This window comes from Achroia grisella, unplaced genomic scaffold, assembly GCF_030625045.1.
Source record: "Achroia grisella isolate CSIRO2021 unplaced genomic scaffold, CSIRO_AGI_Agris_v1 utg1179, whole genome shotgun sequence".
NCBI classification, from domain to species: Eukaryota; Metazoa; Arthropoda; class Insecta; order Lepidoptera; family Pyralidae; genus Achroia; species Achroia grisella.
Window position 1 is genome coordinate 1,900,126 of NW_026712591.1, and position 17,346 is coordinate 1,917,471.

The window sequence follows — 17,346 nt, forward strand, 5'->3', positions numbered from 1 at the left end:
AACAAAATGGAAATTTATTTTTCTGACACTATCGAATATTTCCTGAAAATTAAGGACAGCACAAAAATGCTTATTTTTTATTAATTTAATTTTATAAAAAGTAATACCTCTTGACCATTAAGGAGCCAGGTAAGATTAGCAGATGGGTCAGCTGGAGGAGACGTGCAGTTCGCTCGTAACATGTCCCCCACGGAGTACCAACTCTTCTGCGCTCGCACATTTGGTTGTGTGTCAGGTAACTCTAATAATAATAAAAAAAAATTACAAGTTAAATACCAAATTATATAACCAATGCATAATTTCCAAAATTCATTTCGAATTTGCTAAGTATACATACTACTATTACATGTGGTTATGGCTATATATTAAATGTATATGTATGGTTCAACCCAGCTAGTGTGAGCATTTTATAAAGTAGCTTATCACCTAACAAAAAATAATGAATCTTTACGAAATATACTATATAATACACGAAAACTAAACGAATGTTACGAAGATATAGAAAATGATGAGTAATATTTTGTATCTCCAATTAAATGAACTTCACCTTTTTCTCTTTGAGCTAGAATTTTCAGAATACACAAGTTAGTGTTAGCACAGTATTAGATCCTTTTTTTATTTCTTTAGAATGCCAAACATGTTCTAACCCACCTGAATGTCCTACATGTAAATGATATATAAACAGGAAACAGAAATACAGGAACACAGAAGACTTTTTACAGAGTCTACCTAGGTAATTCTACTTTTTTTTTCTTCTTTTGACTTCGGCGAATAATTCTACTTATAAACATGAGAAAACTGCCTTCACTGATTATAAAAGTTACATACTGCTTTAATCAGCACAAACAATTGACGCGCATAATATTGTGCGATGTCTGCCAACGTCATACTCTATTGTGCAACGTTACCAAACATGATGAGCGTCATGTTTTGTGCCTTAATTGTTGCCGAGGGAATATCTAGCGCTTAAAGCCATACATAATTGCAAAACTGAAATGTCTACGTCTATAGAAATGAATTTGCGCATCTATCTATTCTTTAATAACAGAAATTATTTTGGTTACTCATGCGATAATGGTAATAATTTTTATTGAATGCATTATGAAATGTTTAACAATTGTTAATTTGTTACTTAAATTCTTAAAACTAAAAAAATCTTAATTGATAAAATAAATTTTTTTTATTATATTCATCAGTTATTGCATTTTTTTATCGCCGCCATTTTGTATCCTCAACATGAAGGTAAATAACGTTCTATTGGAACAGTTCGCATCAAATACTAAAAAAACTATTCTACTATGTTTGCTTACAATATGTGTTTGTAACTGTTCATGAAATAGTTGTGTGTTTAGTTGTTTATATCGTAAAATAATTTATTACTTACTATATCCACAATATTTTAAAGATTCCTAATAAAAAAATTAATGGTAGAATAACCATATCGAATAGAAAAACAAAAGAGAGAGTTAAAATCTCAGTAAAATTATTTTATCAGTTTTATATAAAACGTCTCAACTCTCATGCGAATAAATTTATCTTATAAAACCTAAAGTCTTTATAAAAATTACAATGAAGATTTCTTTGCAATTCTTCATTGTAAAATTTTAATTCCATTCGTTATTTACTACTAGTTTTATAGTGAAAAAGTTTGTTATAACAAAATTTACTTTGCTCTTCTCTATAATACATACATAGTGGCTACTATCCGACACTTTTATCGATTTTTTTTGCGGGTATTCGACAGGAAATTTATGTACTGTATAATACAATGATAACGATAACGATAATAATATATAGAAATATATCCATGTAAGACAATTAACTAATTATAAAACTTACATTACAATCTCTAATGACTCAAAAGTTGAACATTGTATCGATCATTCAGATATTTATCTTTTATTATTATGATACAAAAACCGGCAAGACATGACAGTCAAGACATTAACCTCATTTGAATAATGTCTGAGCTGTCTTTATTATTCAGCTGTAACATACGAAATAAAACAACAAACACTGATGGCAATAAATTACATTCGGTCGTGTCTGTATGCGTTTCAGAGCGCGACGGTTGACGGCGAGGCGGCGCGGCGGAGGCGACGTCGACGTTGCATATTCATCTTTCATACGCGCCCGTTCCATTTTGCTCTAGAATTACGTAGGAAACGGTTAAAACACCGAACAGACAAAATGGCGGCCCAAACTAAAACTCGGCACGCTTTTGTTTGCCAGCAGCGCCCTCTATTACAGCGAAGCGGCGGAACTGTATTCCGAGGAAAGTTTTAAGTGTTTACATTCCTGTTCTGTCGCTTTTTGCCAATTCTACTTAATGGGGACGCAGGGAGTTTTCCAGCACCTCATTTAATTTGGATTTCGTGGTTATATTTTTAGTATTTATTTAATACAAGGATGAAATTCATAGGTTAAAATTTTTATTTAAACAAGTTATTATTAAATTATTATTCAAATAAGTATTCTATTTACTTATACATTAACTATACATTGTCTGAAATACATAGAGTCCCACGAAAGTATATATTTAGAAAAACACTCTATTATACTGCCTCCTCTATCTAATTCTTATGACAAATATGTATCTTTACCATTTGTAATCTAATTTCAACCATTTCTATGGGTGGGTGAGTTTTGTTGTTACAATCAATTACCGAACAGTTCTATTAACATTTATTTGACCTACACGAATCCAAGTCTGATCACGTAACATTCTCTCAACATGACAAATAGAATCTTCAAAACTAATAATTGGGATCTAATTTTAAAATAAATAACCGGCTCACTACTTTTGAAATACAGGCACTAAATTGTCTAGAATGAAGGATAAAAGTTTAGTATTCTACGTTTTTAGTGTTACGATTAGGAATTAATAATTTAGATATTAGTGCTGTTATAATATTATTGTATATAATATAGACAAGTGAGAAGTGAATCCAATTACTATAGTAATTAATTGAGATAACATTATCTCACTCACCTGATAGAGGCTAAGCACTGTAACTACATATTATATTGATAAAAATACTCCACATATAAATAAGAAAATATTTCCTGATCGTGTTCCTATGTACTTAATAAGACAAGAAGTAAGATTTAATTGTTTCTCCGAATAAGGCGTGAATATACGTTGTTTCTAGTACATATTATCCTAATAAACTATTCAATGAACTCAATTAAGTAAGTCACAACTACTCCAATGAAAACTCTCTTTTCTTAATTAACCTCAATTTGATATTGTGTGTAATTGAATTTAACCTTAGGTACTAATACACAATATGTAATTTACTGGTTTATTACGGGCACAGACTATGACAGCACCAACAATAGGAAATTCAGCATAATATCTACGAAACATGTCCTAACCGACACCTATTCGCGAAGTAGCGACCGCCACAATAACCGTAAATTAACCGAGATAAACCTTAATCAAACATCCCTTGTGTTCGATTCTCATTTATTGCTCAACAATAGTTCTGATTTACGATTTACTATTGCAGACTCGCTACGGGATTGTTCATATTATTTGTAAGTATGATTGTTGCAGAACTAAGTTCGTAGTTTAAGCACTAAACAGTAAATCGATAACAGAAACTGTCGGTGTAGACAACTTATAAATGCAAATTTAATTTCCTGTTGTGGTAATCAAATAGGAGATGTAATTTAGTTTATCTGGCTCAATACGGTTGTCTAACTCAATTTGAAACTTTGGAGATTCGAGTTTATAACTGACCATTACATAACAAATAATTTTGGATTAACGTCGTATTTTACATGTTGTGTGTAAAAATATATATTAAGTACACATTTTACATTATGTGTACATGTATATATATACAATGTACCTCGATCTATTGTTGGTTGAAGCATTTAGTTATTTTCTATAAATAAGGAATATTCATAATTTATATTTAGAAAACAAAGTAACTAAATACTTCCTTCAGAAATTAAGAATTATAGAATTAATAATAAAAAAAGACAAAAATAAGTTGAAAATTTTAACAGTTCGATGAGGCAGTTTTCAAAATGGCTATTATATCAAGATATAAATAAAAAGCAGTAAAATCACAATAACATTACACGCCATTGGACTTACGCAAACGTATGCAAATTTTCAGCTCGATCGGATGCCAGCAAGTGTTTGAACAATATATTACAAGTGAGCCGGAGAGACGGTTAGACGGAAAGACATATTATATAAAAAGAAAGCCAAATAGAAGCTTATAAGAAGACCAATATTTTCTTATCACATGTAACGTAAAACCAACGATAAAATATGTTTTTTATTAAATTGCAATGGCAAATGACGATCCACCTGATAGTAAATTGTTAGTAATAGACTATTGCCGTAGCCTATGGACACCTGAAATACTAGGGTTGTCACGAGGGCGTTGCCGAGCCTTAAGAAACTTTAATATATCCTTCTTGAATAACTCAATTCTGCAGTTTTCGACACAACCCATACACTAACAAGCATCTACAGACATCACTGTCGCCCGTGAGCACTTTTGTGTTGCTATTCCGGATTATATAATTAAATTATGATGGTACATATTTACATGTATTGACATGAAGTTACAGCATAAGAACCATGATATAAGATATTCTTATCTCATCCTTTAACTAAAACACATCTTTCATCATTTCACAAGCTTAGGGCGGCTGAAATAAGTAAGACTGAGATGCCCACGTGGATGATATTTTTACGAAGTCTAACTAGGTCTAAAGTTATATAAAAATTAAATATATTTTCTATACTTAATATATACAATTTTCCTCACTCTACATTCACGCAGCATACAGCATATTACGTACTTAGTGGTAAATCTGTACAACAAGTATTAGGACTCAACAGGTATGTAGTCGATTAAAGGTAGGGTGACTTTATAGTAATAATACCTAATATAGCCTACCCTCATGTCCCTATTAATGTCACTCATACTTTCGTAATTTTGACGTGGTACTAGAAATGTAACCGCAGTTATATTTTTAGTCTCACAAACATAACTACGGTAGATAGAAAACATTTCCTTACCAAGATGAAAGTGATTTTGATTTGTTTATTTTATTGTTAGCTTTAATGTTATCTTAAAAGCAACAATATAAACAGCAACAATGTCTACAAATACTGATAAAACATAATGTGTTTGTAAAACATTTTCAAACTTTTAATTACCCTTATTTAATTGCGTACACGTATAAAACCCAATGCAATGTCTAGAGCCACAGTACGTGTATAAAATTGGAAAGGACGAACTCTCTTAAATATCTTGGAATTACAGTCCATCGTAAATTAAACCTTCGTTCAACATAGTTCTGCTTGGTTAGAACAGTTGGTAAATTAATTTGTTTGTTTGAAAGCATTACATACTGTAACATCCCTAATCCTAACCCTACATAACCTACACTGAGTGACGACAGACGGTCGTAACACAGACCTAACTTTCCCTATCTAATGCTTACGTATATATGTCGTTGTGTTGGCCAAGTGATCGTCTAGGACTCTACGTTGTTACGATTAATACCTAAGAAATAACCTACTGCAAAATATGAAGCCTACTTGATTATTATCTAGGAAATAGTAGTAAGAAATAAAACAAGGATTGAGCCGCAAATGAAGTTATTTATTTTCGGTTTTATTACGTGAGCAGCGTTATTCGATTCGTTATGTGTTTTAAATGAATTTAATATTAAATGACTTTACCACCCGTTCGGAACCCTATCTACGACCAAGAAGATACGGGCAAGAAACTTGGATTTTGCTCTTTGTTATAATAATGTTTCTGTTACAATGTTTACATGCTTATGATTGAAATTAATGTTATACATAACTTCTTAATATTAGAACTATCAGGAACCCAGCTGTAAGATTCGTTGGATGCTGTCGGAGGTCACCTTCGTCGCGTGCGCGCGTCGTCTTATACCTGGATACCGACTCGTAGTACCCTCGTAGTATGAAAATTGGATAAAGAAAGAAGATAAATATCTTAGTCTCATTATTGAAGACTAACCCAGTTGGAACTATAGTTGTAAATATATTCTATCAGAATGGACGCATACGATAGTGATACAGTTAAGTTAGACCTTCAAAATAGGTTCGCGCAGGGGACCTACATCTGCTACTTCCTGACCACATTAAGAGCCCTTAAAACCCGACATAAGACAATCCATTCTCGGCACTCCTGGACCTAGATCTAACACGAGTTGCGAGAACAAGGTAGGGTTCTAGTCAGCCGGGCCTAGGAAAACTTACATCCAAGAATCGACGACACTGAACGAATCAAGTCATAACAGATGTAAATCGAGAGTCAAAAGTGAACATAACCATGGAGAACATCCGAAAATATTATATTTAACCTAGTTAACAGGCTTTCTGCCATCCACAGTTATACGGCTGTGACCATGTACCCTAAGGCCCGATCGGCGCTGACATACCGCCCTATGCTGGTCAGAGAACTTGCTATTCCCACATCAAATTCGAGCAACTACTTTACGTCCATACAAATTTTGTTGTTGTTGTAATGTTGATTTATGATTATATAGAAGAAACAAAATATATAATATTTGAATATTCACCTGATATTATATTCACACCACAAAATATTTAATTATCTATGCTCGAATCATTATGAGGTTAACAAAAATACGCGATCTAGTATTTGAATAATTCTATAGTTTAACTACAATTCGTTTTGTAATATGTATCACATTCGTATGATTGTATTATTCTTGACAACCCAATTAGTTAAAAATTCAAATTTATAGTCCCAGAAAGGATATATTCATAACTCGTTCCATAAAGAGATAGTCAATGTTATCCCTTAATAATTAATATTATTACTCCGGTGATTATCTTCAATATTAGTTCATATTAATGACACGGTTCTTTTAAATATTCCATTTTAATATATTCTCCACCTTGTGAATAATATACTATTTACTTATTCATTATTTGCAATCTCCACCTTGTGGAAATGTACAAACATCCATCACAATAATTAAAGAAAGCACTGTCTTTCTGCACAACATTATTCTTATAATTGCAAGTTTCTACCTTGTAAAAAACAAACAAACATACAATACATACTTTTGGGAATTGCTGTGGTTCGGTTTGGAAATATATTCTATTTGTGACTTCCACCTTGTGGAAGTGTACATCACACAAAATTCTTAGAGGGGTCAGAGAAGATTTCCCTTAATATAAATGAATGATTATATTATAAATATTTATCAGTTATTAAGCCGTACTTAATAATTAAATATTAATCATATGGACAGGAGCACATTTAGTAAGTCAATAACAAAATCTATTAAATTATTTTTAATAGTGTAGTTTTATATCAGAATAAATAAAATATCATCATCACTTCAGTCGCTCCTCCTTAAATATCGGTTCAGTAGTTTGTTGATTACACTGAGCATATTATAATAATTAACGTTTTGTCCATTACTTAAAATCTACTCACAGTTACAGCAACCGTTACCGAAGCTCGTTTGCCCTTGTCACCTATATACATGAATGGAACCCAATCCTATGTATCATAGTTATTACCATATTTATAATACAATTATTAACATCACCACGCTCCCCTCCAAAGTGTACCCAAATTATCTACCTTATGACTAAAATAAAGTTACAATAAACTTAAATAATAATTAAAGTTTTATACGACCTGTCATGTGGTAGCTATTCTATCTCACCAATAACATTTTGACGTCGACGTCTCTCGTTCAGCCACCGTTGCACCGTCCCGGATTCATTATTCGTTGCCGTCTCTCAAGGAACGCGGAAATTAACCCTTAATTCTGATCGACTAGTCCGCTTGTTCCGCTACTCGTTCCAACACCCGCTGCCTATTTCAGATCGACTACCCCGCTATCCGTCCCAAAACCAACTGTCCTGATTTCTCCGCGTCTCAATCCCACCATGACACGTATCGCCTCCCCGCGCCCTTTGTCCTTCTTACTTTTACTATTTTTTGCTAACGACCCTTAAAGCAAATTTTAAACAAGCCACTGTCCCATGTCGTGCCCTGTCTAATAAACTTATTAATTTATTGTTTTAACTCGACACTTTCTCAGCTTGAGTTCTACCAAAGTAACGTCACGTCTAATAAAGTAACTAATTTATGTTACTTAAATAAACAATACTTAGAAAATAAGGACCCTACAATATCCGTAAGTGGCATGTGAACAAAATACGAAATATTATAGACACGTTTGAGAGTTGCAGCCGTTTTTATGAAGTAATTATTTAAGTATCCGTTCCGCGAAAAAATCTTAATTCTACATAATACGCACTTACTATGTACTTATAACATCACGTCACTTCTATATATTAGGTGTTAGATTTATTAATCTAATTTTTATGGAACAATCAACATACCTAGTATGTGATCGTTACAGACGCCCCTTGAGTTTCGCGGAGATTTTGTTTTGGGAAGAAAATCTTTGGGAAAATCACAATAGGTGTTTGATATTATTGTAATTAGAGAAGGTATAATTATGTTCTGTAGATGAACTATCTCTACCGGAAATAATCTAACCGCTGTAGGAATCATCAAAAACCATTAATGCTAATTTATCTAATTCGTCTAAATAATGTTCCTATTGGATTAATCTAACTAAATTGCCTATAGAAATTATCGCCCCTAATATCCTAACTCAACACCGTGAATGCTAGTGTAATAAACCGAAAAATCTTTCATTTTTTTTTTTTTTATTGGAATGTTTACCTTAAAAGCACAACGAAATAATTAGAAATATTAAAAGGTATAACTAATCGAAAATTATATGTGGTAAATTATTTCATTATAAAGACGCCATTATTGGTACTACTAGAATAAGATCCGAAAGGGTGCAAATAGCTATTTGTGACAGAAAGGAGACCACCATACTCCAATTTCACAGATCCTCTTAGTGAAATCTTTACTAAACAACGAACAACTTTTGTTCCACATCCCGGTTTACATATTCCTTTTACTAATAATAATAATAACTCTGGACATTCACACACCATCTAGTTTCAAGTTAAGCAGAGCTTGGTTTATGAGTGCTAAACAATAGTTTCAAATACTTATATAAATTTCTGTTTTAATTATCCTATATAGTAAATAATCATACGACACATGAATAAAAATGCTTGTGGCGCGCGAGGGATCGAACCCGCGACCATTAAGAGTGAGGCGATATTGTAAAGCTAACTTATATAGGAAACAGTCATACTACACATAAATAAAAATGCTTGTGCCCTGCGAGGAATCGAACCCGCGACCACTGGAAGTGAGGCGACGTCTTTAAACCACTAGACCAACGAGGCTGTACTTTGTTTCCCCTTTTAACCATCTATAATAATTTATGACTATGAACAATAGGCTACGGTAACCGTTTACCATCAGATGGGCCGTATACTTGTTTGCCACCTATGTGGGATAAGAGGGAAAAACAATATATGTTTATGTAGTCCTAACTAAACTAAAATTAAACCGTACCTGACTATTCATTCTTAGCTAACTACTAAAGCTGAATTATCTCACTCTTGTAGTTTTACAATTATTGTTCTATCAACACTAAGCGTAATCTAATTAGTTTATTTTAAAATTAACAATCCTTTTGTCTGAACTCTGAAGTCTGATTTATAACAAAAGACAAATTTTGTACCTCCTGTAATTCGATTGACTGGTTTAGATGACTCCTCCGGTGAACAGTAGTTTGTGAACTGATTATGATGATTCTTTCGATTCATAATAAATAGTATCCATAGGACAATTTGACTAATCGGAAATAATCTAGACAATTAAATTAAAACAAATCTTACAAACTTTTCCTGTCAACCGATTAATTGTATATTACTCCTAAGGAAGCATGATAAATTATACTAAATACACATTTTAGTATTCGGTAAATATGATTTTGATGATTCCTCTTGGTATGGATAAATTACCACACATTTGTGACCGAAAAAACAAACAACAAACAAATAAACCATACAACCTTTCCTGACGACCAAATGTTAGTTTATTATTCTAAAAAGGAGATTAATCATTTACCTAATTTTATTTTCTTGTTTTAGTATAACACGATTTTGATAATTATTTTTTTATAATACATCAATTTGGTACTACACCTCCCCCGTCCCCTTTTTTTCTTTGCGACTAAAATAAATAATTAATGACATAAATTTTCCTATCAATCAATTATCATGTCTATATCCCTTTCAAGTGCGAAAATTCCAAGATACTATTCTACATGACAATACAAATTCCAAACTATAGATTTCGTATACGTATATACTACACGCCCCTATCCGTCTATATAACTAATGTACTTTTGATAAAATGCTTAAGGTTAGATGTCACCTAAGTCATTAATGTAAAACTAACCTAAACCCACGTTAAAATTAGATTTCATAGTTCTTCCTCAATCCGTAAAATACTTGTCCGCACAAAAATACTAATATTGATTCCCGACAGAATTTCCAAACTTGTTTGACGTAACAATAAAAGAAATAATAGAAGATGTAAACTGACAATAGTAATGAGTATTACGTCTACTACAGACCACACTCGCAAAGTCCAACGAATACCTAAGACTTCTTAGAAACGTGGAAACGTGTAAGGACGTGTGCATAAAATTTTCAAAATTTCCGACTTAGTATTCCTATCTCTAGATGACGGCGATGACTACATCTCACTCCTAAAACACAGTTTATTTATGATTGGTAACCTTGAAACGAAATATTTTAAATCACTGCTTCTTATTTTATTACCTACCGAAACTATGAATAGCAGTGTAATTATTTTTTATGGACGCGTCCCTTCTCGGTTATTGTGAATATGATCCCAAAAAAATAATGTCAGCCAAAATAAATTCAGGGTAAAGCAATCGTAGCTTTAATTGCAGGCCACATGTTATAACAAAAAAAAGGGTCTAAGTTTTTAAATTGTTTCTTACTACGGCGAGCTCTTTGTCTTATCTTAACTTTTGTTTAGCTCTCATGAACTGGCCACTTGTAAACTACAAAAAATCTTAATTTTCAAACACTTAAAATTTTTAAAAATCAACTCTTAGAAACGTACCTAACTCACTTAAGGAAACTATTTATCCCTTTTTTTTTTTTGTTTCCTCATTTTAAAATGTTTAATTATAGATCACCTATATAGAGCACAATTCGTAATATTATGAAGACGTTATACCGTATACCGTAAGATACCGAGAATTATAAAATCTATTACTACTTTATATGCTATATAAAATGTAATCACTTATGTACTATCATTTAGCAATGACTAAGTACCACAAGACAGGTCATATAAATTTTGTTTACGCGAACTGTAGATTACTCAGATCTACAGTAAATATATTAAAATGATACATATACCGCTCTCCATTGCTTTGAAGACTGCTCAAGCAATTCGGCTCCGCGTCTGCCCGTTGTGCTGAAGGAGGTTGATACAAATAATTACTTATCTGTCGGCCGGTCATCAGATAGTCAGATCCTGAAAAACATTGTTTAACAAATATGTATATACTATAGTGAACACAATCATATATACATACAAGACAATCGGCAGTCTACTCTTATTTAAATTATACAGCTATCATAATTACATTCACTCTATACCCCTTGTTTAACGATATATAGGTATATTGATTAAACTAACTACCCTGAATACTTCACCCCTAAACCTTCAGTACCCTGAAACTGCTATTAAGTCAGTGCTGCTAGTTGAGGACCTACTCTCTACTCTGTTGTTTGTCAGTGTATACATATGATAACATCTAGCCCAGATTCTAAACTATGCTGACCGAGTATACCCCTCATATCTAACTTGGCGTTACAAAAGTTTCCTACTACGCCCCTAGCCTGTACTTAAACATTTTTTTTTTCTTTATATTACTGTATTACATACTAGCTGCGCCCGCGGTTTCACCCGCTTGTAATTTCTAGCTTATGTGTTATTCTGATGTATAAGCTACATTATTTTAAAGCTTCATTGAAATCCATTCAGAAATTATGCTTGAAAGAGTAACAAACATCCATGCATTCATCTACACTCAAAACTTCCGTGATTATAATATTAGTAAAATTAAGTTCCTACGCCCCTATGACCTTATAATAGAAATGACTACAAGTAGTGGTAATCAAACCTACGCATACCAACAAGGCGATCAGGTTCCTGAAAGAGAATCACTATATTAGAATTACTTAACCTAACACATAAAAGTTTAAAAAACGTAGCATAGAGCAAAATCCAAATCAAAGTACTACAAAAGAAATAAAACCAAATTTAAGTTACAAATAAAACCGAAAACAAATCAAAACCGAAATAAAATTAAAAGAAACGGAACGAAGAAGAGAGAATTCGTAAACGTAACGCAAGGTAATCTGTAAAGAACCGAAAAGAAGAATAGAGAATCCGTAAACGTAACGCAACGTAACGCAAAGTAAACCGTAAAGAAACGAAATGAAAAATAGAGAACCCGTAAACAGAACGCAACGTAACGCAAAGTAAACCGTAAACGAAACGAATAGCGAACCCGTAAACAGAACGCAACGTAACGCAAAGTAAACCGTAAAGAAACGAAATGAAGAATAGAGAACCCGTAAGCGTAACGCAATGTAAACCGTAAAGCAAAGTAAACTGTAGTAACCCAAATTCTTTTAATTACACGTTCTTGAACTACGAGGTAATTCAAGATTGTCTGACGTATAATCCTGGTCACGGCACCATTCTGTAACATCCCTAATCCTAACCCTACATAACCTACACTGAGTGACGACAGACGGTCGTAACACAGACCTAACTTTCCCTATCTAATGCTTACGTATATATGTCGTTGTGTTGGCCAAGTGATCGTCTAGGACTCTACGTTGTTACGATTAATACCTAAGAAATAACCTACTGCAAAATATGAAGCCTACTTGATTATTATCTAGGAAATAGTAGTGAGAAATAAAACAAGGATTGAGCCGCAAATGAAGTTATTTATTTTCGGTTTTATTACGTGAGCAGCGTTATTCGATTCGTTATGTGTTTTAAATGAATTTAATATTAAATGACTTTACCACCCGTTCGGAACCCTATCTACGACCAAGAAGATACGGGCAAGAAACTTGGATTTTGCTCTTTGTTATAATAATGTTTCTGTTACAATGTTTACATGCTTATGATTGAAATTAATGTTATACATAACTTCTTAATATTAGAACTATCAGGAACCCAGCTGTAAGATTCGTTGGATGCTGTCGGAGGTCACCTTCGTCGCGTGCGCGCGTCGTCTTATACCTGGATACCGACTCGTAGTACCCTCGTAGTATGAAAATTGGATAAAGAAAGAAGATAAATATCTTAGTCTCATTATTGAAGACTAACCCAGTTGGAACTATAGTTGTAAATATATTCTATCAGAATGGACGCATACGATAGTGATACAGTTAAGTTAGACCTTCAAAATAGGTTCGCGCAGGGGACCTACATCTGCTACTTCCTGACCACATTAAGAGCCCTTAAAACCCGACATAAGACAATCCATTCTCGGCACTCCTGGACCTAGATCTAACACGAGTTGCGAGAACAAGGTAGGGTTCTAGTCAGCCGGGCCTAGGAAAACTTACATCCAAGAATCGACGACACTGAACGAATCAAGTCATAACAGATGTAAATCGAGAGTCAAAAGTGAACATAACCATGGAGAACATCCGAAAATATTATATTTAACCTAGTTAACAGGCTTTCTGCCATCCACAGTTGAGTACGGCTGTGACCATGTACCCTAAGGCCCGATCGGCGCTGACATACCGCCCTATGCTGGTCAGAGAACTTGCTATTCCCACATCAAATTCGAGCAACTACTTTACGTCCATACAAATTTTGTTGTTGTTGTAATGTTGATTTATGATTATATAGAAGAAACAAAATATATAATATTTGAATATTCACCTGATATTATATTCACACCACAAAATATTTAATTATCTATGCTCGAATCATTATGAGGTTAACAAAAATACGCGATCTAGTATTTGAATAATTCTATAGTTTAACTACAATTCGTTTTGTAATATGTATCACATTCGTATGATTGTATTATTCTTGACAACCCAATTAGTTAAAAATTCAAATTTATAGTCCCAGAAAGGATATATTCATAACTCGTTCCATAAAGAGATAGTCAATGTTATCCCTTAATAATTAATATTATTACTCCGGTGATTATCTTCAATATGCTCAGCCAAAGTTCATATTAATGACACGGTTCTTTTAAATATTCCATTTTAATATATTCTCCACCTTGTGAATAATATACTATTTACTTATTCATTATTTGCAATCTCCACCTTGTGGAAATGTACAAACATCCATCACAATAATTAAAGAAAGCACTGTCTTTCTGCACAACATTATTCTTATAATTGCAAGTTTCTACCTTGTAAAAAACAAACAAACATACAATACATACTTTTGGGAATTGCTGTGGTTCGGTTTGGAAATATATTCTATTTGTGACTTCCACCTTGTGGAAGTGTACATCACACAAAATTCTTAGAGGGGTCAGAGAAGATTTCCCTTAATATAAATGAATGATTATATTATAAATATTTATCAGTTATTAAGCCGTACTTAATAATTAAATATTAATCATATGGACAGGAGCACATTTAGTAAGTCAATAACAAAATCTTTTAAATTATTTTTAATAGTGTAGTTTTATATCAGAATAAATAAAATATCATCATCACTTCAGTCGCTCCTCCTTAAATATCGGTTCAGTAGTTTGTTGATTACACTGAGCATATTATAATAATTAACGTTTTGTCCATTACTTAAAATCTACTCACAGTTACAGCAACCGTTACCGAAGCTCGTTTGCCCTTGTCACCTATATACATGAATGGAACCCAATCCTATGTATCATAGTTATTACCATATTTATAATACAATTATTAACATCACCACGCTCCCCTCCAAAGTGTACCCAAATTATCTACCTTATGACTAAAATAAAGTTACAATAAACTTAAATAATAATTAAAGTTTTATACGACCTGTCATGTGGTAGCTATTCTATCTCACCAATAACATTTTGACGTCGACGTCTCTCGTTCAGCCACCGTTGCACCGTCCCGGATTCATTATTCGTTGCCGTCTCTCAAGGAACGCGGAAATTAACCCTTAATTCTGATCGACTAGTCCGCTTGTTCCGCTACTCGTTCCAACACCCGCTGCCTATTTCAGATCGACTACCCCGCTATCCGTCCCAAAACCAACTGTCCTGATTTCTCCGCGTCTCAATCCCACCATGACACGTATCGCCTCCCCGCGCCCTTTGTCCTTCTTACTTTTACTATTTTTTGCTAACGACCCTTAAAGCAAATTTTAAACAAGCCACTGTCCCATGTCGTGCCCTGTCTAATAAACTTATTAATTTATTGTTTTAACTCGACACTTTCTCAGCTTGAGTTCTACCAAAGTAACGTCACGTCTAATAAAGTAACTAATTTATGTTACTTAAATAAACAATACTTAGAAAATAAGGACCCTACAATATCCGTAAGTGGCATGTGAACAAAATACGAAATATTATAGACACGTTTGAGAGTTGCAGCCGTTTTTATGAAGTAATTATTTAAGTATCCGTTCCGCGAAAAAATCTTAATTCTACATAATACGCACTTACTATGTACTTATAACATCACGTCACTTCTATATATTAGGTGTTAGATTTATTAATCTAATTTTTATGGAACAATCAACATACCTAGTATGTGATCGTTACAATACATTCGCATTAGACGTTTATCATTAGGTAGTCACGTTGAGTTATCGACTAATTAAAAACGTAGTCACGGCTGGAAGTGTAAATATAAAGTGTTGTCCAAAGATCAATGTGATTAATGTGACAGTCAATCTGTCTATGTGTTTGTTACCTTTTATGACTTAAGCGGCTTGATATTTCTTATGAAGATAAATCACAAGACGGTCATAAGTTATCTCAAAATATAATATTTTGAGTCAACCTATATTTGTTCTATTAGGCCGTAGGCCTATTTTTCGATATATATAAAATTCTTTAAAAAAATTGCAACATTTATTATTATATACGTTTATTCAACACGGCTGTAAAATAGAAACGACATCTCCTGAATAGAGTGCAATGTCGTCTTAACTTATATGCTTTTTTTTGACCGGCTTTGGCGGACTAGTGTGTTTGCATATGGTCTTACTTCTGGTGACCGCATGTTCGATTCCATACTTGATGCAAATATTTTTCATCAAAAGTTTAAATAATTTATACATATATATATATATCTATTCACTTACCCACAACCCGCATGTAAGCACTTTTGTAAACGGTGTGAAAGAAAGGCGCGTCCGCCGAGACCTCGCACCTGTAGCGACCACTGAGCACCCGCGTAGCACCATGTAGCACTACTTGCTGTGCACCTGACCGGGAAATCTACACACAATAAATTTCTTAAATTAAAGAATTCTTTAATAGTACATCACATTCTAATTTAAATAGATTTTAAAGTACAGTACAATATCTAATATATAAAAATGTCAGTACACATGTAGGACATTTAAGCCGCTTTTAAATACACACAGAGTTTCTTATCAAATTTACGAGAAACGAATTGACCGATTTTTATAAAATCTTTGTAGGTCTGGGAATAAAGAAGGTGTAGGATATTTTTTATTTTACTATCCAGAAATAATTTACATAGCAAATTAACTTGTCGAGTCAGCTGCAATCGAACTATATGCATATTATATCTGCACTTACAAAATATATAACTCTGTTTGGTTATATTATATATTTGTTCGGTACATATTTATAACTTGTAATGTATAAGGCACGGACTTTAACTATATGGTATTAAATATATTCAACAAGGTAATAACTTGTAGCTACTTATAAATTCCTTCATGTAAACTGTAAAGGTACATATACTCGTATATTACAAACGTCCGTTGTCCGCTTACCTACAACTACTACTAGTCTCAACCACAAACCAACAGACAGTACGTAGTATTCTAGTTTCATTATGAAAATTTTTACGTTTCTATGGTCAGCCCAGATATTAGAATAAACATATTTGCAACAAAAAGGAGCTTATAGTTTAAAGTTGTTTGAGAAAATATTTGTTTGGAAAGAACATTTAAGTTACCGTTTTTATCGTTATCGGATTTTAAAAAATCTGTTGAAATGCAAAAGAAATTAAACAAAGAAAACAAGAAATGTTCATCACTGTAATTAGAACCAACGGTGAAAAGGAAAAGAATCTAAAAGGAAAATAGCCAATAGGAACGCGATGGTGACTTTTTGGCA

General features: G+C 33.0%; 1 protein-coding gene across 1 annotated transcript in view; it reads right to left on the reverse strand.

Annotated features, from left to right (window-relative positions):
- The window catches only part of LOC131852517 (uncharacterized), a 38,977-nt gene that overhangs the window by 4,349 nt on the left and 17,282 nt on the right, over window positions 1-17,346 (reverse strand). The window contains exons 4-5 of the mRNA XM_059203192.1: window positions 16,338-16,473; window positions 108-241 (exon numbers count right to left, since the gene is read on the reverse strand). Of these exons, the coding sequence (XP_059059175.1) occupies window positions 108-241; window positions 16,338-16,473 (270 nt within the window). The remainder of the gene's footprint in view (window positions 1-107; window positions 242-16,337; window positions 16,474-17,346) is intronic.